The 27,650-nt window shown below is 34.3% G+C and overlaps 1 protein-coding gene across 1 annotated transcript; it reads right to left on the bottom strand.

Moving 5' to 3' along the window:
* Positions 1 to 10,981: 10,981 nt before the first annotated feature.
* LOC120773623 lies at positions 10,982 to 17,712 on the bottom strand. Its single transcript, XM_040102627.1, has 3 exons — positions 17,611 to 17,712; positions 11,190 to 11,310; positions 10,982 to 11,124 (listed from the first exon to the last, which is right to left on the bottom strand). The coding sequence occupies exons 1-3, from the start codon at positions 17,710 to 17,712 to the stop codon at positions 10,982 to 10,984; spliced, it is 366 nt and encodes a 121-aa protein (XP_039958561.1).
* Between the last annotated feature and the right edge of the window lie 9,938 nt (positions 17,713 to 27,650).

Genomic DNA, 27,650 nt, shown 5'->3' with positions numbered 1-27,650 from the left:
GAGCTGTCAAAATAAGATATAATGAAGACATCAACGCCCGTTTTCAAACTTTATTTTCGTATTTATATTCATTCTTAGTTAGCAAAAAAATAATAAACAAAATAAATTGGTTGAGTACCAAAGAGTCGTGGAGTAAAACGACGTTCATCTGCTTTTTCAAAAATAAAGACAAATCGAATGAATGGGAAATACTTTCATGCATGTGCCACTTGCAGATCACAAAAAACTCCACCTCTAAGGAACCGTATGTATGTAGCTTGGACACCCATGATATACACCTCTAAAGCTTTTTTAAAGATCATCAAATCAACAGTTCTTAAAAAATCAAACGTTAAAATATTATGTATTATCAATAAATCTGGGATCCCGAAAATTTTAACTATCATAAAAGCTTTAATATAATATGGAGTGAGTATAGAATAAATTGAAATCCTCAAATACGTGGTACGAAAATTTTAATATTTCGGGATTGTCAGAAATTTTTTGAATATATTAAATTTAATTTCGGGATCCCGAAAAGTTAACTTCGAGATTCTCACATTTTATTAAATAAAGCATTGTTTGTCACCAAAATAGAAGATAAAAAGGTAAAAAGCGTTTAAAAGGCGATAAGCGTATCTGTGGTGTCTGCAATGTTTATATGCATAATAGTATTTAAAGGGTGGTCCATATGTACCATGTATACATACAAATGTGTTATTCAAGAAATTTAAAATTATAATGAAAATTAAAACTAAAATTAAGATTAAAATCAAAACTCAAACTGAAACCAAAACTTAATTAAATTAAAATTCAAAATTAATAATAATAAAATTATAAATTAAATTTAAAAACAAAATTAAACTAGTAAATTAATAATATTAAATTGAATATAATTAAAATTACATTTCAAAATTAAAATAGAAAGTAAAATTAAACTTAAACTAAAAATTAAAATTAAAATCAAAATTAAAACTAAAATTAAATTTAAATTGAAATAAACAAAAATTAAAATTACGAAGAAAATTAAACTTAAAAATTAAAATTAAACTAAATTTAAAATTATAATTTAAATTTAAATAAAATTAAAAGTAAAAATTAAATTTAAATTGAAATAAACAAAAATTAAAATTACAAAGAAAATTAAATTTTAAATTAAAATTAAAACTAAAATTTAAATTATAATTTAAAATTAAAATTAAAAATTAAAATAAATTTAAATTTATATTGAAATAAACTAAAATTAATATTACAACGAAAAATTAAACTTAAAATTAAAAAATAAAAAAATAAAATTAAAATAATACTAAAACTAAAAATCATAATCAAAATCAAACTTAAAATTAAAAAGAAAATAGATTTTAATTAAGTTTAATAAAATTAAAATTGTAATTGAAAATAAATTAAAATGCATAGTAAATTAAAATTTTGATGCAATAAAATTAAAATTAAGCTCAACTCTACTCGCTTTTGGAACCACACTTTTCCGCTTCCAGTGCATTGCCAACACAAGCTCAATGTCATTGTTGCGTTAGCACCCACTTCGATTGTTATTGTTGTTTGCACCGGAAATTGCACGTAACGCAGCGACGTGTTCAAACTCGTAGAAACGATCTGCAGCAATTCACTAGTTGTTGTTGTTGTTTGTGTGCTGTAATAACAACTTTCCCTTTGCTTAATCGTGCCAACTTCCTAATGGTAGCTTTGTTGCAGCGAGGTAATAGCAGTGGCACGATTTCTTCAGGATCAGTACGGTATGCATTTAAGCGCAAAACATGAGTTTGATATATGTGCAATTTACTATATTATTAATACGCTTATAGTATTAGTTTTTCCAACTCAGATGAGTAAAGTTTTTCTCGAAAAACTCGGTGGCTGCACAGACATGTTATGATGAATCAATCCAGTGTGAAAAGTTTGTGGTGCAGTTTGTAGTTTTTAGTTTTGAAGTTTTGAAGTTTTTTCTGAAAATAGCAGCTAACAACTGCAAATAGTTTTTCTTCTTCAAGAACTTTTTTGAGTGCCGAACTTGTCTTATGGAAGTAAAGCAACTAGTCGGATATTCTTAAGAACAATAAAGTGTTCTCTTTTTTTCCTTTATTTAAAATTTAATCTTTCATATTTCTTCTTTCTAGTAATTAAAATTTGGCGCAGGATAGTTGCTGTAACTGCCACTAGTACTAAATCAGATTATGTACTTATAAGCTGTTGCCATGATCAGTGAATGTCCACAGAAGAGCTGAGATAACACAGTTAACCACAAATTTTCAAAAATTCCATATTAAAATCGTGAAGCGATATTTTTTATTTGATTAACACATGAATGCATTCCATTTTCACAAAGAAATAAAATTATTACTTTTTGTTCACTTCAGAATGTTACTCATCCGCATAGGTGCCCCCTGAACAGGGTATATTAAGTTTGTCACGAAGTTTGTAACATCCAGAAGGAATCGTCGGAGACCCTATAAAGTATATATATATATGATCAGTATGTCGAGCTGAGTCGATTTAGCCATGTCCGTCGGTCTGTCCGTGTGTCCGTCTGTCTGTCTGTCTGTCTGTATATATACGAACTAGTCACTCAATTTTTAAGATATCGTTTTGAAATTTTGCAAACGTAATTTTCTCTTCAAGAAGCTGCTCATTTGTCGGAACGGCCAATATCGGACCACTATAACATATAGCTGCCATACAAACTGAACGATCGAAATCAAGTTCTTGTATGGAAAACTTTCCCATTTGACAAGATATATTCACGAAATTTGGTATATGTTATTTTCAAAGACAACAATGTTATCTCCGAAGAAATTGTTCACAGGTCGGTTAACTATAGCATATAGCTTCCATACAAACTGAACACATAGTTACTAACAGAAATGCACCTTTGAGTAACTATAAGTCTTTCTTTGGAATGTTTATAGCAGAGGTGTAAAGTACAGAGGAATATCCTGCCACAAAAGCACGAGTGGAAGAGCTTTGTTTGCTGTATTCTTGTACTAACTGGAAGCTTCCAACATTCTCTTTTATACTGGTAAAAGTGTTCCAAAACTCTTTCCAATCAAAGCTTAGCTTTTAATACAATTTCCGTTGTTTCACTGTCAATTAACTTTTGGAAGCTTTACGGGCTCTGCTGAAAGAGCTTTTAAAACTTTTTAACATAAAGCTTTTAGCAACTGTAAAACTGTCAAAAGGATATAATTTAATTAATTAAAATTAAATTAAATTTAAAAATTATAAAAATTAAATAAAAATTTATATTAAATTGAAAAAAATGAAATAAAAATTTATATCGAAATTTAAATTTGCATTAAAATAAAAATAAAAATTAAAAATTATAGTTAAATGCAAATCAGAAATTAAAATTAAAATTTGAATTTAATTATTTAATTAAAATTTATATTAAATTGAAAAAAAATGAAATTAAAATAAAATTTATATGTGAAATTTAAATTTGCATTAAAATAAAAATAAAAATTAAATTTAAAATTAAAATCAAAATTAAAATTAAAATTATAGTTAAAGTTAAAATCAAAATTTAAATTAAAATTAAAATCAAAATCAAAATTAAAATTAGTAAAAGTATTACAATTAAGAGTAAAACTAAAATTTAAATAAAATAAAAGTTCAAATCCAAATTCGTATTCAATTAAAATTAAAATTAAAATTAAAATTAAAAATAAAATTAAAATTAAAATTAAAACTAAAATTAAATTAAAATTAAAACTAAAAATTAAATTAAAATTAAAAACTAAAAAATTAAAATTAAAATTGAAATTAAAATTAAAATTAAAATTAAAGTTAAAATTAGTAACTAAAAGCTAAAAGAAAACTTTGAAGCTGAATCTATTGAAAATGCTTTACCCTTAGGAAAAAGTGCAGTGTATGTACCGTCAAAAATGATTTTACAAATGTGAAAGGGCGTTTAAAATCGTTAAAATTAATCATACCTTTTTAAAATCTAAAATTCAGGTGCTTGCGGATTCGAAGATTTCGATATATGAAGAGACGATAACTTTTTTGCATATTCTTTACGGAATATTAAAATATTTTTTTTTACTTAATCAAAATTTATTTTTTGGATCATAGCTCCATATCAAAACAATACTTCCACACATTCAATCAATGTGTCACATACTTCTCCATCATCTTTATTTTATTTTATTTTTCTTGATTTGAGCTTGTTCTGCCTTTATAAAAATTCGTTTTGTTGGTGTAGAAATATATGTATATATTTAAGTCTTTTGATTTATTACCGAAAAGCAAAGAAAAGAGTGCTTAAATAACAAAAACGACATATAATGAGTTTTTCAGTCCTTTCTTGTACTCTTCTTAATTCCAACAAAGTTTAATATACTTCTATTCCACCCGACACGATTATTTATCTCAAAGCAACATAAAGAATTCTAATCCGCACATACACAAGCATAAACGCTCCCTACCACTTAATTCCATTCCGTCATTATATGCGCCTTTTATGACATCTACTTAAATAATATCGTTTACTCATACAAACAATCAGCGTTTAACCGCGTTCGTTGAACTTTCTTATCGGCAAGCTCCCTACCCTGCTAACGAACTACCTAAAATACCAGCATCGCATATCTGTCAAGAACGTAAAGCATTGCCGCGGAATCGGGGAGCGAAGGCGCTGGAATTCAATGAAGCGGCATAAAAACGGCAAAACGACAGTAAAATGTCTTATTTGCGCTGTCAAGCGAGTGAAAAGCGCACAGAGCCAGATGTCAACTTCAGCCGCTTATTGCTGTTGCAATCCGACGAAGCGAAGCTGGCGGACCGCAAAGCCCATAAAGCCGACAAAACCTGTTGCTATCTCAGGAGCAATTTCAGCCCGGCGGCATTGTGTTGAGAAACGTACGGAAATAGAACAAAAATCGAATAAAATATGAATATGAAATAAATAAATATAACCGCAAGATAAGAATTTGACTTAAGAATTACTGGGGTGTTTTTTGTATTTCAAGATATGCGGGAAAAAGTGCTATGGACAAAGCTGATTTTAAAAAATTTATATCAAAACGATCATTGATGGCCTTAGAGCCAATTTAGCAAAACATTGTAAACGCAGACTAATAACAACAAAATAATTTACTAAGCCATTATCTATTGAAAATAATATATAAGGACAATAAGGGCCAGATGTTCTTAAAATATTCATAGTATAATATATATAACCACTTTTCAGACAGTTTAGGTGTAGTATTATAATACAGTATGCTAAAATATTCTAATACTACAATTGATCTGTCTGAAAAGTCGTTGTACGTAATATGTAAGTGACATATCCCAAAGTCGAATTGGGATTATTCAGCATTCTATTCAGCACACTATAAGCATTATATTTCAGCATTAAGCCGCCCCGTACAGCGATGCCGTTTGATATTAGCGTTATTTTAGAATTCATTACGAGTTGTCACCTCGCTTACTAACCACGCGTTCTTTAAAAATCTTTCAATCAGTTTTTATTTATTTAATCTTTATTAAATAAAATAAAAAAGAGTTTTTATACAAATAATGGGTTGTCAAAATAGTCGTGCGGTATTTTTATTGATTTTTTTTTTTTTTGATTGAAATTGAAATGAATTTTTGAGGACTCATGCTCAGCTCTTGACCGATGCTATGGCTGCTACTATGCCGGTCTCTTTCGACCAATTCAGCGACTTTATCGCAATTTTCGTCGACAGGCCTTCCGGAGCGTGGCGCATCTTCGACCACCTCTACACCAGAACGAAAACGTTGAAACCATCGTTGTGCGGTGGAAATGGAAACTGTATCGGGTCCATAAACTGCACAAATTTTATTGGACGCTTGAGATGCATTTTAGCCTTTATCGCAGTAGTGCTGTAAAATATGCCGTATTTTCTCTTTATTTTGCTCCATGTTTGCGACGCTATAACTCACGAATGACTTAAAAGAAACGACAATCAATCAAAACGTCTTAGCGCGTGAAATGAGCTTTCCAAAAAGGTATAGCATGACCCGATGCGACGAATAAAACTAGAACTACGCGCTTTCAGCGCCAAATAGCGAAAATACCGCAAGACTTTTTTGACAACCTAATAAAAGAAAGTGTGTTACTAATAAAAGAAATAATTTTACACGTGCACAAATCGCATTTAAAAAGAAATATGATTTTTAATTTAATAGAAGCTTTCAGAATTCGTTCTGCCCATATTTCAGCACTTTCTCAACTACTCGGTTTTATTTTTTCACTACTAAGTTTAAGGTTCTTCCAACACTGGTGACTTTTTGTAGAGCGTAAGCAAATCTCTCTATGCCATCTCAGTCAATAACTGCACATCTCAAAAAATCTAAAAGAAAAATTTGCGACTAATGTGCCAAGAGGGTTGTGGGGTGTTTGAGATGTCTTGATGCCGAATTTTAATTCAAAAAAGTGCCATCACGAACAGATGTTTTTGCTATTTTAGTAATTGGTGGTGGTTTGGCAGCAATCTAGTGCCATCGTGGGGTGTTCATACGCCTGAATTAAAGGTAGATAATCTTTTGTGACTTGAGACCGGCTACAAGAACTAACAGAAGCTGTTTTTACTAGATATTTAAGAATTTTTCGGTTTCGATTAGTTCGAAATATCTGCTCAACTTTGACATTGAAGTTAAAGGAAAACTAAATAAAATAATATTTTAAAATTTTTCACCCTATTGTGATCTTTTAGTTACAAGGGTTTCCTCGGGGAAAAAAAGTCCTTTTTCAACGATTTTTTTATCATACAAAAAATTAAATATTTTATTAGATTTTTTTATTGTTACAAACATACACTATTAACAAAGAAATTCTGAAATTTTAAGAAAAAGCATTTTAAACTGGGTCATTGCGAAGCCATTTCCGGTAACCCCTCAGAAAAAAATGCGCCCGCGTTGACAGGATAACTCCTTTCGGGATCATCTGAAATGAAAAAAATAGCATTTCAGTTAAAAATTTAACTTAGAACTTGAACAAAGAAAAAAACTTAAAACGTAATTATTGGCGGAAATTTTTACGAAAAAAATAAAATTTCTAGAATTTTTTTCCAATTAGTTGTAAGCGAGAAAAAATCTTTCATTCAAGTCTTTAAGAGTTGTATCTTAAAGACCTTTGTAAAATTTCAGGAAGATCGGCTAAGTAATTTTCGAGAAATCTTGTCAACCTTAGTCCTCGAACGCACAAGTTCTTAACGCTGTATCCCATGCAACACCTTAAAGCATCAGCAACGCAAGTAATTTTTCTATCAAAATTCTCCCCCGATGAGAAGAAACCTGTTTTCGGGGGTGTTTTCTTATCAAACGATAAATGGATGAAGAAACTTTTTAAGGATTAAATTGCATTTTAAACAGTTAAAATGATAACAGGAAAATCTGTTGTTAAAAAAAATTTTTTTTGAGACATTTTTCCAGAAAAATCGCTGGGAAATAGTTTTTCATAATAAATACAATAAAAATTTAGGAAAACGTGACACATTTCCGTGATTCGAAAGCTGAAATCAAAATACTACCGCTCAGGGAAGTTTCCTCTAACTTCTGAATATTTTTAATGTGACTCGATTAAATTCCTAAATTGCTATGTATACATAAAACCAAGAATTATTATCAATCATTTTGATATTTTTAATATATTTGAAAGCAATTCATCGCAGCATTATTAAAAATATTAAACATTTATTTAAAAAATTCTAAATACACCTTGCCTGCCAGCCAAGACACATTTTAATAAAAATTTAAAAATGTATTGCATACACAATGCGTTTGGTTAGTGTATTTTCTGTTTGCGGCGCTTCTTTTTATTTCATATTTCTTTTTTTTATATTTTATTATTTCCTTCAAGCATTGTTCGCTTTTATTGCGATTTTTATATGCAAACGACAGCGCAAGAGTTATTGCTCGAAATCATTATAACTGCATTGTATGCTTACGGATGCATTGTTGTTGTTGTTTTCCTTCTTTTGGTATATTTCATGAACGCTCTGTTCAATTTTAAGCAGCGCATAATGCTGTGAATAGGAGGGTAGTGGCGGGATTTCGGTGAGAGACCATTGATTTCTTAGGAACAAATATTTTTGTTTAAATAAAATGAGTGAAAAAGATGATAAAATACAATTTTTAATTAATGAAGTGTTTTTACATAATATTTTCTTACGAAAGTTGAAGAAAATGTTACCAAAATGGGAAATTAGCGAAATAGATAAATTTTCGCGTACAGTAACTCCAATACTGTAAGATATGCAATAATGCCATTTATGTGAAGCTTCGATATTATTTAAAATTCTAAATTTTTTTTCTAATAATATTTTTTTTCTAATAAATATTCATTATATTTAAATTATATTTAAATCGTAACATTGAACGTAGCATTAACTTAAATCAAATTATAAATATGTCAACCTTGGCGTATAAGCAACATTTATATACACCTATTAAACTCACATTGACCTCCATGGCGTATACGTAATACATGCAAAATACTAAAATCCGTGCGACAAGCCAATTTTACTTTGATCCTATACTGGCATATGCAACCATAATTAAAAGTAAGCAAGTATTAGCCAAATTTTCATTAGCTTACTTATTCTGCCTGTCAAAATAAAATTGAGGCCTTCACTATCTGAGCTGCTAAAGCAATTCCATGCTTAGCTGATTTTTATTTGAGCTCAAAAAAAAGTAAAATTTCGCGCAAAGCCACAATGCGACAAAAGCAAAGCTAATTATGCCAATGACATACAGACACATTTAGAGACATATGTATGTATATTCTAGAGCGGGTCGATTTACTAGAAGCCCAAAAAAAAGAAAAAATCGGGTGTGAGCGATATGTTCTACGGCTCTTACTGAACAACTTTTTCCTAAGAGACTATGAGTCTGAAAGCGTTTTCGAATCGTTTAAATAGAATTTTTTGGGCAAAGTTGGAAAAATATTAATAATCGGTTGTATGAGAAATATTCATTTGAATTGTGTGCACTGTCCGGTTTCGATAAATGATCAATAAAATATCACAATGCACTTACAAATTAAATTTCATTAGGATATTTCAAAAACTAATGATAAAAATTATTTTAAAAAATAAAACAACTAAAAAATTAAAAAATAAAAAATTTAAAAAAAATAAAAATAAAAAAAATAAAAAAAAAAAAAAAAAAAAAAAAAAAATTTAAAAAAAAAAAAAAAAAAAAATATTAAAATTAAAAAAATAAGCCAAAGTTTTGCAGAAAGATTCGTAAAACATTCCCGCATACGAGATTTTATAGAAAAAATCGACCCGCTCTAATATAGACTCAACCATGCACTTACATGCTTACACATCTCTACAAGTACAGTAATAAGTGCTTGATATCGCGTTTGCCCCACGAGGTTTTCGCATAATTTAGGCATAAATCTGCTGAAAGCATAGAAATTCGCAGCGATTTTCAAAAGCACACGTACAAACACACACCCATATATACACATATACATACAAACAAATCTAGTGTGAACCACACTCACGCCCACGCTTTCTATACACGCAAACCACCCCTCTTTCGCCCGCTTGCGCTGCTGCAGTTGGATTATAAGTCATTTTTTTTACTCCCAATCACTTTTGTTTTGCTACGCAGCTTCGTCCACTTGCTGCGACTCGTGCATTTCGGGCAGCACGTGACTCGACGACGCTCATACGCTGGCCACTCAGCCATCATCTCGCTCACATAACGCATTGACTAAACGTGAAATTGCGCAAAAGCTCCACAAGTAGCCGACACTCCCACGAAAGCTTGCGGCGAATTCAAGCACAGCTGTTCAACGACCTGCCGTAGCGCCGTGCGTTGCAAAGCAACACAGCACCGTGGCCGGAGATTGCATTTCGAGCAACTGGCATGCTCTGCGTGATTCAGTTCTTCGTGAGCTTTTGCTTTTCGCGCACGCATAACGGCAGAACGGCGGTGGTACGCGCTTGCAGGACGCGAACGAATTGTGGCAGTTTCATTTGAAAAAGAAAAAAAAAATTATAAAATAAAAATATAATTATTATTAAAAAAGTGAAAAAATGCTGAACAAGTGGAACACCCAAAAAATAACTGCTTTCGTAGTCTCGCTTTAAGAAAACGGTAATTTGAAAGTGATTAAAATTTTCTTAAATTCAACAACCAATTTTCATCAATGCAGTTGCGATGTTTGTATTCAACTCAAGTGTTAAATTTAACGAAAATCTCAAAAAAAAAAATAAAAAATTTCAATTTTCGAAAAAGTGAAAATCTTGAATTTTCTCGGAAATTAAAAAAAAAAAATCCTCCAAAATTTAAATTCAATTAAAATGTATATGTGTGCACCTGCCATTATCAACAGTTGATGAGCTGCTGATGGCTTTTACCACGCCGCGGCTTCAATTATTTTCACACTCACACACACACATAGATATATTTACACACACATGCATACAAATAGTCCTGAAATCGCAATTTCAACTGCCTGTGTTCGCTCAATTGACGCGTGAAAATCGTTGTGCAATTGTAATCATGCCCATTGTCGGCAGTTGTTGCTGTTGCTATTGCACGCGTATTGTTGAGATAAAAGTTAAAATTACCACACACATAATAATATGAACGCGTGTTTCTTTAACGACTTCGCTTTGATCCCTTCGATTTATTTGCGATTTTCATCGACAACAACTCAGCTCGCGTGTGTAATATACAGGGATTTGTTGTTATTGCCTTGTGAAGTTCTGCGGTTATTGTCTGGCGATAATGTTGCCCAGAGTACATGACAAGCATGTCGATTTATTTAAAGATAGAACAACGCTGGTGAAAACAAATGAGAGGAACATTTCTGAAACAACAAATCACTAGTGCTGAGAGAATAAAAAATGCGCTCGCAAATAAAAAATAGCAAAAAATTAATAAAAAATTAAACAAAAAATATTTGAAAAAAATTATATGGTTATGCGTTTTTAAAAATCATTTTGCAACAACATTCAGTTCAGTTCTTAACAATTCTCAGTAAAGTGTTGAGTTTATACACTCAATACTTTTCATAAGTACTTTTTGGGATGCCCTTCAGCTCCTTCTGTGGATTTTGTTTTATCTCTTCAAGCGACTGAAAACGTTTTCCACGGAGCGGCAATTTCAGTTTGGGGAACAAGTCAAAATCACTCGAAGCCAAATCTGTGAAATACGGTCGTTGGTAGATGATATTCTTTCTGGTTTTGTCTTTTCGATCACAATCTTACCTCGATGTAATGGTGCATTATCATCGCGTAAAATCCATAAATTTTTCTCCCGCAATCCCGGTTTTTTAGATATATTCTCACGCAAACGCCTCAATACAGAAATATACAACTCCTTATAGACCTTACCAAACCACGAATATCGAAAAAAATAATGAGCACAACCTTGATTTTTAAGCGGTTTAGGCGTGTTTTTTTTTCTTCTGCTTTCAGCTCTTTTTTTTCCTCCATTCCAATGGTTGTTGACGTGTTTGCACGTCAAACTCATCGGTTACGGTACTTTAAAAACAAAAATTCAACTTTATCGGGACGAGTCGAGCAAGAACTCGTTTCATACCCAAAATATTCACCAAAATCATTCGAACAGGCTGGCAAGATGTAGCTCTCTTGTCATCTCTCTAACGTTTGTCTGATGATTTTCAAACAGAATATCTTTCACTTTTTTAATATTTTCATCAGGCATGTCTTCAACGATCTCTCGATCGTCTTTGAAGGCTTCATACCACTCGTAGACTTGAGTTTTTGATAAAACTGAATTACTTTAAGCCCTTTCATTCATTCATCATTCCATTGTAATAACTGCAAGGAACTCCTGAATTATATCGATTTAAGCAGCTGCTGCAATCAAACTGGTTGACAGATCGCGCTCACATTTGGCATAGTAATGAAGGAAAGTCCGACCAACTTAGCAAAATATATTTTTTTTTCTTTGAAAATTCATTTACCCGGGAATTTAATTACAATTTCCGCGTGCTTTTTTATCACAATGTATTTCAGTAAATCATATGCAATAATATCATCCTAAATATTCTCCATCTTAATCTGTAACATTTTCCCATCTTTTTGCCACTTTGTGAATTCCATCCCAAAATATTGGAATCCCATCCTGACAATCAAGCTCGGACCAATACAATCTTCGATACTGTTATATAAATGCTATTCCAGTGAGGGCGTACTGTTTCCACTAGAGCCAGTGTTAGTCAGAAGGACCAAGGTCTGCGCTAAAAGGCGGGTAAGGCAAAACTTCCCAGCCGTGGTTCGCCAAATAGTTTTCTACTGTTCTTGCAATATAAGGCCGAATGTTTCATGACGTAAAATGATTACCTCTTCCCTAGTCGCAAACTCTGGTTCATTTCTGGCAATCGATCGCTTCAGTTTGCTGAGATATTGTCCGTAGCGTTCCCCATTACATATTCGCCTGATTTTAGAAGCTCATAATATAACATGTTTTCTTGAACTAACGAAAAGCATTGCCTTAAAGCCACTGATATTCGCTTCTACTTTTGATTTGGCCGGTTGACCAGGTTTGACATATCGCACACTAAATACAAAAGAGATACTACTCAAAATTTTTCAAAATCGACTTTTTTTTACTTAACTGGCAAATTAACGTTAGGTCTACTTTTGTGAGGATTGCCTTGTCTTGTCTGATTTTTGTCTTCCAATTTCGCTGTCAAACCAGAAATTCAATAACAATTGACCTTTTGGCTTTTTGACTGTAAAACTTCACTAATTTTCACAGAAACTATGTTTTGCTACTGCTGAACAGTATTTAGAGCGCAAAATGATTTTTTTTTTGCATTCAATATTGTCGTAGTATCCTGTCACGAAGATAAAGACTGAAGACTAAAAATCAAATGATTTACATAAAATTGAAATTGCTAACGAAATCATCTAAAATTATAATGAAATGATCTTAAAATGTCATTGCTATCCTAAAAATTAATGAAGCCAGAACTATTGATAATAATTGAGTACCATTTCAAAGGTTGCGTATACGCCAAGTCATTCCACCAGATATTAGCTATACATTGGAAGATCTTTCCATGGCTCAGGCAAAATTTTCTCCTTTTTTATTTCTATTTGCCTTAAGTATATATCTAACTTATTACAGTCGGAGATTTAGTCATAAGCAACTAAATATCTATATTATATTCAGAGAAAAACGATAAGCATAATTTTTTATAATATTTAACAAGAATATATAGCTTTATGGATTTCCCTTCTTTCCAAAAAATTTTTCTACCCAAAAATATTGAAACATAATCGTTTAACTTTAGCCATCAGTTCTGAATGTAAGAAATGGGATGATATATAAGATATTCTTGAAGTAGATGGTTAGATGGCTGATCGCACTTATTGAAGCATAATGAAATATGGACGGTTTTTAGAGCAAAATTATATTGTATTCTAGATCCTTTGCTTTAGTATAATTTAACTCTTTTTCTCAAATGAAAACAAATATCAAAATTTTAATGTACTAAGGCCAGCAAAAAACGATATGTAATAGAAAAAATATACACGTGAGGTTTACTTGCGACATCAAAACACATATTTTCGCAAAAAGTATAAACGTCAACAACTTTTTGAGAAATTATTGCTTTACCTAGAAGAAATACTTATTTTTGTAACTATTAGGCGTTTGGCAGTTCTTTTTTAAGTTTCTTACGATAATCTACCGATATTATCGGCGTACGCCAGCAGCTGTAGATTCTTATAGAAGATTGTACCTTCTCTATTTAGCTATATAGCTCGAATATTTTCTCCAAAAGTAGATTGAAGAAGTCGCACGAAAGGGAGTCGCCTTGTCTGAAACCTCGTTTAGTATCGAACGGCTGGGAAAGGTAATTCTCGAATCTGACAGAGCTTTTGGTATTGCTAAACTTCAGTTTACACAGACAAAGTTACATAAAGGCAACTCTTTTTCGTTGAAGAATAGGTATATGTTGATCTTCTTTTGGCACGTCTTTTTCGAGAATTGGTGCATGATGAATATCTGGTAAGTTGTTGATTTTCCAGGGCTAAGGTCACACTGATAAGGTCCAATCAGTTTGTTGACGGTGGGCTTTAATCTTACATACAATATGCACGATAGAACCTTTTACGCGATGCTGAGAAGGCTTATCCCACGGTAGTCAGCGCAGATTGTGAGGTCTCCCTTTTTGTGGATTGGGCAGAGCACATTTAAATTCCAATCGTTGGGCATGCTTCCATGCAACCATATTCTACATAGAAGCTAATGCTTGCTTCGTATCAGTATATTAGCGCCGTATTTGAATAGCTCGGCCGGCAATGTATTGGTCTCCCACTTCTTCATGCTCGGGCAATGAAATGTCTGTTCCAAGTTTATCGATTGGAGAATCTGGTTCATCTTCTCCTGGTGTTATGATTTCACTGCCACTCAGCAGGCTGGAGAAGTGTTCCCTCCATAATTTTAGTATGCTCTGGGCGTCTGTCGCCAGATTACCTTTGGAGGTTCCACAAGAGTATGCTCTGGTCTTGAAACCTTCTGTTAGTCTTCGCATGTTTTCGTACAAATCTCAAGCATTCCTGGGCTACATTTTCCTTGATTGCGCTTCTCCATTAAGGAAATGTCATAATAGAATATCTCTCGCCTTATTTGTTATTAATAGCAATTTGTCGGAAAGCATGCCAGAAAAGAGTCTGGCATTTATAGGATATTATTAAGTCTTTGTAATTTTCCAATTTATGGTTTCCTAGAAAATTTTGGCGAACGTTCACAAACCATGCCAGTAGAGTTTTTCCTTATCAAACAGGTTTTCTTCAAAGTTCTTACCTTTATCAGTTGTTGTATTTATAGACCTACAAAATTTCTCTTTTTTAATTTTTTCTTCGCTGAGTTTGGAAAGTTTCTGTTTCAGCTATATAAATCCACTGCCACTCAATTTAGAGGCTTTGACATAGGAAGTTGGCCACGATGTTGGAAGGGTATGTTCGTTGAAGACAAATTTTGATATTGGGTGTTGTGTTTGTAAACGGTTTTAATGCCTTTTATTTGAGTCAAACATCCTTTGGTTCGGTTCAAGTCATTGGTATAGCAAATGGTTTATGTCTGGGTTTTTGTTTAGCAGTCTCACATATATGAGGTTAGCAAGGAAAATATGCAGGATTGAAACGAAATAATTATATATTGTTAATGATGGTTGACCAACATTAACAAACACCATTACAAATTTCATGTACCAAACACAGTGTTGACCAGTGTTATCTTCGCTCTCTACTGTTGGGTTTTGCGTCCAGCCTTAGACCGCGTTTGTTCTTATCGAAAAGCTTTACTAAACCAATTAACTAAGAAAATGTTCAATTAAAAAGTGTCTCAAATGAATTAGAATTACACTAACAAAAAACGTGCTTTGTATATTCCTCATGAAGGAAAAATCATAAATACGCGCTTCTTGCATGCTTTTGACTGCTCACAGTTTAATTAGCATTGCTAAAACCTAAGCCATTGAAAATGAAGCAGAAATTGTTTTCACTTGACTACGCCAAGGTTATGTTTACCTCATTAGTTTGTAATCACTGTCTAAGCATTATTTTCGTGTTGCTTTTACGCTTTTGAAAATAATATTCGCAGGCGATATGTTTCCTCAAAAATATTACATCTTACTTACTTTAAATTACATACGAATTTATTTATATTTGTAGCTTGTCACATGTCAAGTGCCGACTGCAAGCCACAGAAACTGCTGCATACCCATTGAGTGCGCCTAAAAGCAGGCTACTTAAAGTGAAATTCTTATTTCCTTGCTATTATGCCTACAGAGCTTTCATTTACAGGCTGCCTTTCATAGCGGCACACATAGAAAGCGCCTCATGAATAAACATATATGTGTATGTATATATATTTTTGAATGTGTGTGTGCATATTTGTATGTTGACTATGTTTGTGTGTATACAATATTATTGTTTGAATATGAATTTGTAAGCATAACCTCGAGTATTTTTGAATTTTTGTGTGCTTTGAATTTTGATGCCGCTCATCATAAGCACAAACAACAACAACAACAGTATTTTCCTTTCAAATTGCGGTTTTCCGGCTCGAATTCAACGTGGCTCATTTGTAGCAAACCTTTGGCTCTCGTTTGATATAGGTGATGGGGCTATATGAATGTACGTATGTACATATATGTGTATCTATGGCTATGTGTATGTATGTATTCCTTCCTTTGAAATACGTTTGCATTAAAAATGCTTTGCCAACAGCAAGCAACATAAAAACTAACGGAAAGCAGCATGCTTTTATTGCTTTGAGTCAACTTTTTGCAATATCTGTAAATTTTTTTTGTTTTTGTTTTGGTTTTTTTGAGTTTCACTTTTTCCTTCAGTTCACCCATAAACAGTTGCGCGACAATCAAAGCGAGATTAGCTGACCTTTCACCCAGCGAACTGCGTGTGCGCTTTACGACCACTTTTTATTTGTTGTTGTTGTGGTGTTGCTTGCTATTTTCTTTACAGAGATTTATGTGGAACTCGGGACGGGACACCTTACGGGCAATTCCCATTCGTGGTGAGGACTTTTTTCTACTTTTTATAAACTTTAATTGTGTTTTTCATACACAAACACACATGTCTACTCATATACATACATACATGTATGTGTGTATGAGGGCAAAATAATATGCCCTCCACATAATCTCATGTGGAACACGTGCCAGCAAATCTGTGATACCGACGCGGCACTCGGCACTCGGCATGTGTTGCTGTTTTTGTTGTTTTGTTTTTTTGTTGCTGTCGCTGACATTTTTATTACCCGCCCGGCAAGCGAGCAGCATATGAGCGCCAGCGCTGCATGGTGAAACAATTGGGTTTGAATAAAACTTTACACTGACATGCCGCCGTCTATGGCAATGACCCCACCAAAGGTTGGGCGCTTAATTACACATATACTCCTATAAAGTATATTCATGGAAGTTTTATAATTTCTGCATGTGCATGTGTTGGTGCAACTGCTGCACATATCAAGTCTTGTAAAATTTTGAAAAAGTACACAGTCAACTTTGAGCAAAACTCGTGACTGCTGTCATGCGAGTTCTGCGCTGAGCAAGTATGAGCTCTTATGCGTCTATGTGCTTAACGGTCGAGTCACGTCTGATGACATTTTAATTTGGTGGTGTGCAAAAGTTGACTTAAAGTTCCAACTGTCGGCGGTATTGAAATGCTACATATGATATACAAGGTCTGTCGCAAAAGAAACAGAACTTTTTAAATATAACTGTTTCTGGTGGTGCCACCTATTGGTGGGTACATGAAATAAAAAGTTTGATCTCTTGTTGATATTTCGTAAAAATTTTAAGACAATTGGATAACCACAATCGATGTTATCGGTCAAAAAGTGACAGCAGCTTTTGGTCATCGGTCGTAAAATGCATTTTGAACAAAGAGCAAATATTAAATTTTGTTTTACACTTGGGAAAACGTTTACTGAAACATTTCAAATGATGAAAAAGTTTATGGTGATCAGTGCCTATCCCCAACAAGGTCGTGAGGACCTCTGTGACGATCAAAAGTCGGTCGTCTTCAGAAGTCAAAAATAAAGACAATGCTGATTTGTTTTTACGACTTCGAGGGTATTGTACACCGAGAGTTCGTCCCACCTGGCCAAACGATTAATGCTGTGTTTTACCTTGGTGTTATGAAGCGTATTTTGTCGCGTATTCGTCGTGCTCAACCACAATACAGTGAGGCAGGGTTCTGGCGCCTGTTCCACGATAATGCGCCGTGTCATCGGTCGCCGCTTGTCACTGATTTTTTTTACAAAAAACTCCATATTAACCATTAATCACTCACCCTACTCACCTGATCTGGCACTCAGTGATGTTTACCTATTTGGAAAACTTCATTTGCCCATGAAAGGACACTAGTTTCAGAACATTTCAGCTATCCAAATGGCGACGACCGATATTCACAAGAGCATTCCGAAAAATGAACTTAAACACTCATTTGAAATGCTAATTGACCGTGCTAAACGCTGTATCGAAGTACAAGGAAACTACTTTAAATAAAAAAATATAACTTTTGAAAAATATTAATTTTTTGTTGTTTCAACAGTCCTGTTTCTTTTGCGACAGACCTTGTTTGTAGTTAAATGTATGTATGTATGAAAAAGATTTTGTTTTCAACTGCGTGCTGTTGCTGGTCTCCGTTGAAGATCCGCCAGCTCTTTTGCTCACATGTTAACATTAAGCAAAGACAAGCTGCTATTGTAGATATATTTGCTTACATTGAGCCTTTAAAATTTATTTATACTTGACGGAAAAGCAACAAAAAATAGCAGTATATCGATGATGCCGGATGATACAGTGCTGATTGGAGTACTAAAGCTTATCCTAAGTTCATGAAGGGTTTATTTAATACCCACCTTAATTAGTCAAGGGAGCAAATTTTAAAAGCAGAAGATGAATTTTATTTGAAAATTTACTTAAATATTGCTTATCCAGGCTATCAAACAGTATGAAATTTGATAGCCACCGAAAGCTAGGAAAGCAACTTTCATTATGTTTGTAATACCTATTGATATAAAGAAAACAAACAATTACCCTTCCAAATGAGTTTCGAATTCTCTTGTAAGTTCCAGATATTACTCGCTTTGACAACTTCAATCAGTTTGTTAGACATTTACAGTAGAAGAAAGTGCAATCAAGTGGTACACCGACGGCTGGAAGACATCGGAGGGAATTGGCACAGGAGGCGCAAGACCACGCACAAAAATAACCATACCTATGGGTAATTTTCCGAGCATATCCCAAGCAGAGGTCTTTGCTATAAGTCGGTGTGTGGAGTCAAACCTCCAACGCAACTATCATAATAAACGTATAGCTTGTCAAGCGGCACTCAAAACGATTTCTACGTACGACATCAAATCGCTATTGGTACAGGAGTGTACAGAACGACTAAGATCTATAAGATCGTAACCAAGTGCACCTTTTTTGGGTACCCAGTCACAAAGGTATAGCCGGAAATGAACTGGCTGATGAGCTTGCCCGCTGCGTAGCATCGACCAATATGGTAGGACCAGAACCTTCAGTTGGCCCCTTCACCATAAAGCAGCTGCTTCGCAATGATGAAGCAGTGGGTAGGGAGAAGCGTTGGCAACAATTCCTAGGCATGCGCCATGCCAAGTTGCTAATGCGCGGTTACAATCTCAGCAGGTTTAAATATGTAATCAACCTCCGAAGGGAAAAACTCAGGCTACTTGTCGCCTTCTACACTGGCCAGTGTAAGCTCAAGAAGCACTTATTTAACATGGGCCTAGCTACTTGTGCGAAATGCCGGTTCTGCGACTTAGAGTCAGAAACACTAGAACACCTGCTAATCGACTGCACAGCAGTCTATTGACGCAGGATTCAAATGGGGATCACATCGCCTCAATAGCACCTAGCAGTATATTGGAATTTATCAATTTGCTAGGGCTAGTTAAGCCGTTATGACTTAAAAGAGGGCACATTAAACACTAGGTCACGTTACAATCCTCCCTTACTCATCTAATCTAATATAAATATTCACAATCTCTCATTGTCCAGTACACAATAATATACGTCAGCAAACAATGCATACTATTGTCAGAGGTTTTTCTGGTTCTAATCTGAACCTACCTTGGTGGTAGTCGGATTAGCTTGAAAATTCATCCGGTATTCAAACTTATGTAAGAGCGATTCTAAAGATATAAATTGTTCAAATAAATATGCAAGGACTACGTACGTATGAGCATATGATATTATATAGTTATCCTATTGGACACAAAATATAAAATAACTTATGAAAAGGTTGTCTTTACACTACAAAGAGTTAGGTTGTATTACGTAGAAATTTCAACAGTGGTTTAAACATAAGCTAAGAAACAAACCATTAAAATAATACCATACTTCAGAAAGTTTAGAGAGAGTTGGCAATAAATTAATGAAACTAAGTTGTACGCAGAATGATGATACAGCCCTAAGTCTGCATTCGCTCATAATTAATAAAAGAAAATTTTAAATCTTTTGGAGGCCTTACTAAATGGCCATGATTTCAATAAAATGATTGTAACGTTGGGTCTATAACATGTAGCACCGTCTTGGTGAAAACAAAGGTTGTCCACATCAAGAGCCTCCAACTCAGGCACGAAAATATCATTAATCATGGCTCTGTAGCGTTCTTCATTGGCTGTATAATTGTGGCCGGCTTCCGTTTTTAAGAATTATGGACATATTTTTCTTTTTGCTAACAAAGAACACCAAACAGTGATTTTTTGAGTCTGTAGGCGTCTCAACAAAGGTTTGTAGACTATCATCACTCCAAATGCATCCATTTGGTTCAGGTCATCTGGATTTGGGCTATTCACCGAAGCTGTGACGTGACGAAATCGTCCGTTCGACTTAAATTCTTAAGCGAGTTGGATTTTGTATGCTTACAAATCTTAGCGAAAAGTCTTCCATGAAGTGGATAGACACAGCTTCAATTGTTGCGCGGGATGTCGAATAGACTTATTTGGGTCGTCTTTGATAATCAGCTCCACAGCAGCAAAAGCATCGGTGCGCACTTTTCAACGTCTCTGCGGATGTGCTTTATGCACTAGAGTAAAGATGGTGTAAACGTCTAAAACGACACTCGTTGCAATGCATAAAAATTTACATAGCTCAACATAATGAAGATCATAAGTACTTTTGACAGTCTCCACTAGAAAATATAAAAAAGTACTTAAGCTACTTCATTTTAATGATGTCTCAATTTTTAGAAATATTTTTGGAGTAAAAGTGTTTAAAACTTCCCACAGGTTATTAAGGATAAATAACTATGTTGTCTTAATGTAATAAAACCAGATCTCTAACGCGTCACTAGTGGTTAAAAACGTTCAAGCGGTGGTGCAAAACTACTTTAAAGCTTATTTTAGTACCAACTGGTCTCTCTTTACAACCCTTTATGCGGTTGCTAATGCTTATCAGCTGAAATCTGCAAGGTTGCTGTGGAAATTCAATTTAACTTCGACACGGGTTTGAAGCCCGTTTGAATTCAACACACAATAGAGCCCACTCATTTGCACAAAACACACACATACACAATAGTGTTTTAGAAACCAGCGTTTGAATGCGAATTCGTGCAAAGTTGCATACTTAATTGACCCACATTCGGTGAACTCAAATCAAAGCAGAGTACAAAAAACAAAAACTCAAAACGAAAACTAAAAAAAACATCGAAAACTGGCTGCTAAATGCACAACGGAAATCAGAGAACGAAAAACGCCATTAAGTGTGCGCTTCGGCGAACGGAAATCCCGTTAAGCATAAGTGAGAGTGCATACAAAGCATAAACAAAATGTAAACGCCAATAGTTGGCTGCGAGGGCAGGAAGTGAGCGGCGGCGGCGTGACCAGCTCTGCATTTATACGAAGTGCAAAGCTTTAGTTCAGCAATACTCGCACACACTCACACCCGCACCAACAAGCGCACCACCACACACTGGCACAGCGGCAGACGTGCTCGAGTGGCTCGGCGACTGCAACGAGCACAAACTGGCTGAAAGTGGAGCATGGCGGGGCGACTAGCAGCTATCACATGTGATATACTTGTTCATCTGCTTTATTATTATTTTCGCAAATATTTGTTTTTGTCATTGAACATGCTACAAACTATACGCGAATAATCCCAACTTCAAGGCGAGACTACAGACTCGTGCTGCTTGGCACATGAGCACATAAACATATTTTATGTGTGATTGTGTGTGTGTGTGTGAAGAGCGCACGCGTGCAGCCACTTGAACGTGCCACGGCAGCTTCTACTGACGCGCGCTTTTTGTTGCAGTTTTTCTTAGAAACATTTTAAGCAATTTTTTTGGATTTTTTTTGCTAAAACTTATGCTGACATTTGCACTCTACTGTAGTTCGCTGCATGTTGCGCAGCTTCTTGTGATTATTTTTATAGTCAATTTTAATATTCTCTTAGTTTTGCTTCTCAGGCAGAAATTATGAATTATGGTTTCTTGGTAAAGTGCTTGGCTTTGCGAACTGTTTCGCTGACTTCTTAAGAATCCACTCTAAATACTATATATGATTTTCAGTGGAATTAATAACTGCTTAGCGTAACTGGAATTTGTATAAGAGCATATTATTTTTTTGTTAAGACCACTTGACTTCAACTCAAAATAATTATGCCCACATAATAATTTGGGATTTTTTATAAGTCGCCAGGCAGGTAGTATCTCCTAACTCTACCTAAGTTGAATGCAATTACAGCTCTAGATCAATATAAAAAATATTTTGTAATATTTTTTTGCCCCGCATGCTATTCCAAGCCTCTGCGAATATATCGTCATGCCAAAGGTTTTCATAACATTATTTATTCATTCGGTTGCAACCTGAAACATATCAACTCTCCTACTCTACCATTCAGATCAGTGTAAAAGTCAACACTGAGTGAAGACAAGAAAGTATGTTTTGACTAATGGTTAATACAACCAGGTTTTCCAATAGGATTGATATGATTTCTAAGTGCCTTTCCACCATTTTTAATATGCCATGATCCGCATTTTTTTATTGTATTCAGTACAGGAATTGTTTACAATTTCATTATGAAAATATATGCGCAAGAATAACGTTGTCAAATCATTGACAATTCAATTTTACTACCAAAATAATCGTTCTTCAATCACAACTTTCCGTGCGCTTTTGCCAATTTGTGGTCCTAATAATCCACCTGTGCCCGCTATTCGTCGAACAGTCGAAAATTTTGAGCGTAAATTTTCTTTACAAAATATTCAAAAAGTGATAATACAACAAAGAACCACTCAAAGTAATGCAAATATTGCTGCCGTTCGGGCAAGTGTTGCTGAAGACCGCAATTTGTCGATTGCAAGACCTTCTCAAGAATTGTCTCAAACTACCTGCAGATTTTAAAAAAGGATTTGAAGTTGCATTCATCTCAAATTGCTCTCACTCAAACTAAACGTCATGATTTTGCAGATTTTGCCTTGGAACAACTTGAAAACGATAACGATTTTTTTCAAGAAAATCATTTTCTTTGACTCATGAGCCTCATACTTGCATCTGAGTGGTGCGATAAATAAACAAAACTGTTGATTTTGGTGCGCAGAAAATGCTCAACTTATTCATGAACAACCATTACATTCACCTAAGTTGACAGTGTGGTGTGGTTTTTGGTCTGGTGGAATGATCAGTCCGTACTTCTTTCGAAATGAAGCTGGTGACAACGTTACTGTCGAGAGAGAGCAGTATAGATCAATGATAACCAACTTTCTATGGCCACACTGCACGTGCAACAACCGAATTATTGCGAGAAAAATTTGGAGTTTCAAAAATTTCAAGAAGTTGTGTTTTAACACCATTAAACTACCTCTTGTGGAGTTATTAAAAGTCAATGGCTTTTAGCGATAAATAGACTATTTTCAAGCTTATTATTGAAGGTGATATTTATGACATACGTCTTGATTTAGTCGAAAATGTACTCGAAAATTGGGTCCACCGAATTCATTCCTGCAAAAGAAGTCGTAAATACCTTTTTAATGATGATATATTCTGAGCTTAATTATAACGATTGTCCTTCACACTAAAAAAAAGCATTTGAATTGCCTTAACAATTAATGTGAAACCATATCACTCGTATTGGAAAACCCTGTACCTACAAGTGCGATGCAAAATTTTTATGTATGGCGTGTAATTCAAACTCCTTACTAAACTTCATAGGGCTCATTGATCCTTCGCTCTGTATTTGTCTTGAAAGAAAGAACTTCAAGCTTAATCAGCTGCAACAAAAATATTATATGCTACGGCCTACGCAGATATAAGTTTGCATACTACTAATATTGAGTTTTCATATGAGTTGTGGGATATATAATATTAGCATATGTTAACGTTTTTTATTCTGCATCTAAAACTCTCTACCCTGATCAATTATGATGATACGTTCCAGATTTAGCTACAATGTGTTCATCTTGAAAGAGTTCTTTGTCTCAAGTTCTGCCTTCTTTTATCAAATCAGGACAATCGTTAACGAAGCAGTGCTTATATGATAATTTATATGCTTATAAATTACAAATAAAAGCCACACCTAAGTTATCTAGTTGCTAAATCTGCAAGTTAATGTATACGGGGGCTGCTATATATATTTCTGGCCTAATAATGAAAATAGGAATATTTCTCAACGAAAATGGTTTTATTGTTTTTCAAAATATTCTCCATCAAGATTTATACACTTTTGCATGCGCTCAAACCAATTTTCGAAGCACTTTTTCCACTCCGATTTTGACACCTCCAAAACATGGTTTTTGTATGCTTCAACAGCATCTTCTGGCGACGAAAATCGTTGACCACGCATTATTTTCTTGATGTGTGGGAATAAAAAGAAGTCATTGGGTGCCAAGTCAGGGCTGTACGGCGGATGACCCATCAATTCGACGTTTTGGCCGGTCAAAAAGGCGCTGGTTTGAGCCGATGTGTGAGAGCTCGCATTGTCATGGTGCACAATGATTCGTCTTGTTCCTTTTTCGAATTTCTCCGAAGACTTTAGGCAGACAAATGGTGGTGTACCACTCATAATTGACCGTCCTACGTTGCTCAAATGGAACAGTTGCCACATGACCAGTTTTGTGCTTCTTCCACGAACAACTTTCGTTGGATTTGGCTCGTCTTGGAAGACCCACACTGTCGATTGCTGTTTTGTTTCGGACTCATACGCATAGATCCATGATTCGTCACCTGTGACGATCTTACAAACGAATTTGTCTTTGAGCGAGCGTCGGCCACGATTGAATTCGTTGTACCAGTTTTTCACAGTGCTATAGGATGGTGCTTCATAACCAAACAAAGATTTTAGTTCATCGATGCACTCTTGTCGTGATAATCCACGTCGAAAGTTGTGAAAAATGATCGCACGAAAATGTTCACGAGTTAATTCCATTTTTTGGCCGAGATGAATTTTTTAATTCCCTGTAAATAAAACAATTCACGATTAAATGACAAAACGTTCTGAATGATGTAATGCTAAAAAATGTCAAGAAATATATATAGCAGCCTCCATACCTCAATTATAATTCCTTCAAACCTCGATGTAATTATGCCAATCCGTTGTATTTACACCAATCGTTTGTTCGAATCGTCCGCAAAGAGAGACTAGCGACTAATATACGAAAAAACATTTCATATGCTCTTTATAATGATAACGCTTTACAGTGCAACACATTAATCCTTTTGAACGGTTGAACTTTAATATCATCCCGACTTTTTTTACAGCAATTGGAAATTGTATGTTTTCCAGTAAATGTACTTCAAGTTAACGTTTGATTCGGACTGGTCCATGTCTACTACTCGCATAAAATGAGTCGATATAAACATTTTGTCAGTCAGTGTATTGGCAGCATTTTTTTATACGATGCTCACAGTTTGCTTGTGGTTCTTATACATACATAGAACCGATCGAACATGGCCCGTTATCTTTAGCTTATTTTTCATTTTCCGTTCTGCCTAATATGCTTATCGACGTAAAAGTTGATCTTTATTCACCCTGTGTACACTGACTGAATTCTTCTGAAGTATTCCGAGATTAGATAGATGTATTTGACATTAACTGACAATTTTCACGGAATTAAAAAAAAAAATATTTATTATCATCTTCAAAATAGACACCTGAGCATTCCAATTATCGATCAAATTTTCCATACATTTGTTGAGTTTTGGTGTTTTTGATGTTGGCGCCAGATTGTGGCGAAGTTTCGACGTCGCTTTCTTAAACCTACATCTCGTCACCTGCAAAGTTATGCCGGGTGAATTAGGGTTCTCAGCTATTTTGTCAGATATCTTTTTGTGTAGACTTCCCGACGTCGTTTTTGCAAAGATTCAGGTCTTTTGGTACAACCCTAGCATCCACAGGATTCATATCGAAAACATTAACCAAAATGTGTTGAAATCATTAACTATGCCTCGGATGCCAACGCGATGATTCTCAAACGCTGTTTTTTTTAATTTTTTCAATGTTATGGTCATTAACAGAGAATGGTACATTCGTTTTCAAAGACTTCTTGACACTCACTGACATGACTAGACTCCCTTAAGCTTTGCTGCAACATTTTCAGCGATTCCGTAGCCGTGATCTCAATGGATGTTTAATTTTTATATTTTTTTCATGATAAAATCGTCGGACATACTTTTCGCGTCGCAAGCAAACAGTTGACAAACATATAATATTTTACTTATGCTCATCAAATTTCACTCGAACTGAAAAAATTACCAATTTAGAAAAAAAACTGTCAATAGCGCGCAGTTGGACCCGTTTCATGTTTGATCGGTTGCGTAAAATATAGACAATCTCCTTACCAACGCTGACAGAGGCTCTCCACTCACAGCGTGAAATTAAAAGTAGCTTGTCGCATATCTAGCAGACACGCCTTATACATATACATAGTACATACATAAACACATAATATCTATAATATTAATTTAAAACTTCAAATAATCCACTTGCATGCACCCACACCTTAATTTCTGCTGTGAATGGATATTTCCTTGAATTTTATTTCAATTAATGACCACTGCTTATGCTCAACGAAAAGGTTTTATCGCTGATTTACTTTTTAGATTTCGAAATTTAGTTTCCTGCCACGCTTAAATATTACTTATATAACGGTAAAATAGGTGAAAACCGCAAATGAGCCATAATTTACTTGCAAAGCTTGCGGTTTCGCTTAAATATTATTCGTGCGCTTAATTGCAGGAAATGCGGGAAAATTCGACGATAATTCAATTTAGCTCAATTATTTAGGCGAATGAGTTAATCATATTAGCTGTGGGTTAAAAAGAGGAGGAAAACAAGAAAAAACGTTAACTTCGGAGGCACCGAAGCTATATACCCTTCACAGGTGCATTTATTTTAGTAATTATGTGTTCAGTTTGTATGGAAGCTATATGCTATAGTAAACCGATCTGACCAATTTCTTCGAAAATTACATTGTTGCCTTAGAAAATAATCTGTACCAAATTTGGTGAAGATATACTGTCAAATGTGAAAGTTTTCCATACAAGAACTTGATTCCGATCGTTCAATTTATATGGCAGCTATATGTTATAGTGATCCGATATCGGCCGTTCCGACAAATGAGCAGCTTCTTGAAGAGAAAATGACGTTTGCAAAATTTCAAAACGATATCTTAAAAACTGAGGGGCTAGTTCGAATATATACCGGCAGACGGACGGACAGACAGACAGAGGGACATGACTAAATCGACTCAGCTCAACATACTGATCATTTATATGTATACTTTATAAGGTCTCCGACGCTTCTTTCTGGGTGTTACAAACATCGTGACAAACTTAATATACACTGTTCAGGGTATAAAAATTAAGAGGAGAAATGCAGAGATGAGTGGAAAGGAAGTAGAGAGGAGAGAAAAGCAAGTGTGTGTGGTTAATGAAGTGAGTGATGTCAGGCGGTGCCAGCGCTTTGTTCATGGCAATTGCGACATAAAATATATTTTTTTTTGCAATTTAATTACAGTAATAATGCTGTTAAGTGGAAAAATTAAAAATTAATCTCATAATTAATGCGAAAAAATTATGCTTAGTGCCTGTTAGTGCGCATAAATTATGCAAATAAAAATAAATTAATTATTTTTTCCGCATCAAAATGCGAATAAGTGCATAAAAGGCAAGTGGTGAATATAAAAATAAATAAAGAAGTGCAA

The sequence above is a fragment of the Bactrocera tryoni genome, chromosome 4, assembly GCF_016617805.1.
Source record: "Bactrocera tryoni isolate S06 chromosome 4, CSIRO_BtryS06_freeze2, whole genome shotgun sequence".
Lineage (NCBI taxonomy): Eukaryota > Metazoa > Arthropoda > Insecta > Diptera > Tephritidae > Bactrocera > Bactrocera tryoni.
The sequence above is the reverse complement of the archived record's forward strand: the minus strand, read 5'-3'. Positions and strand labels throughout refer to the sequence as shown.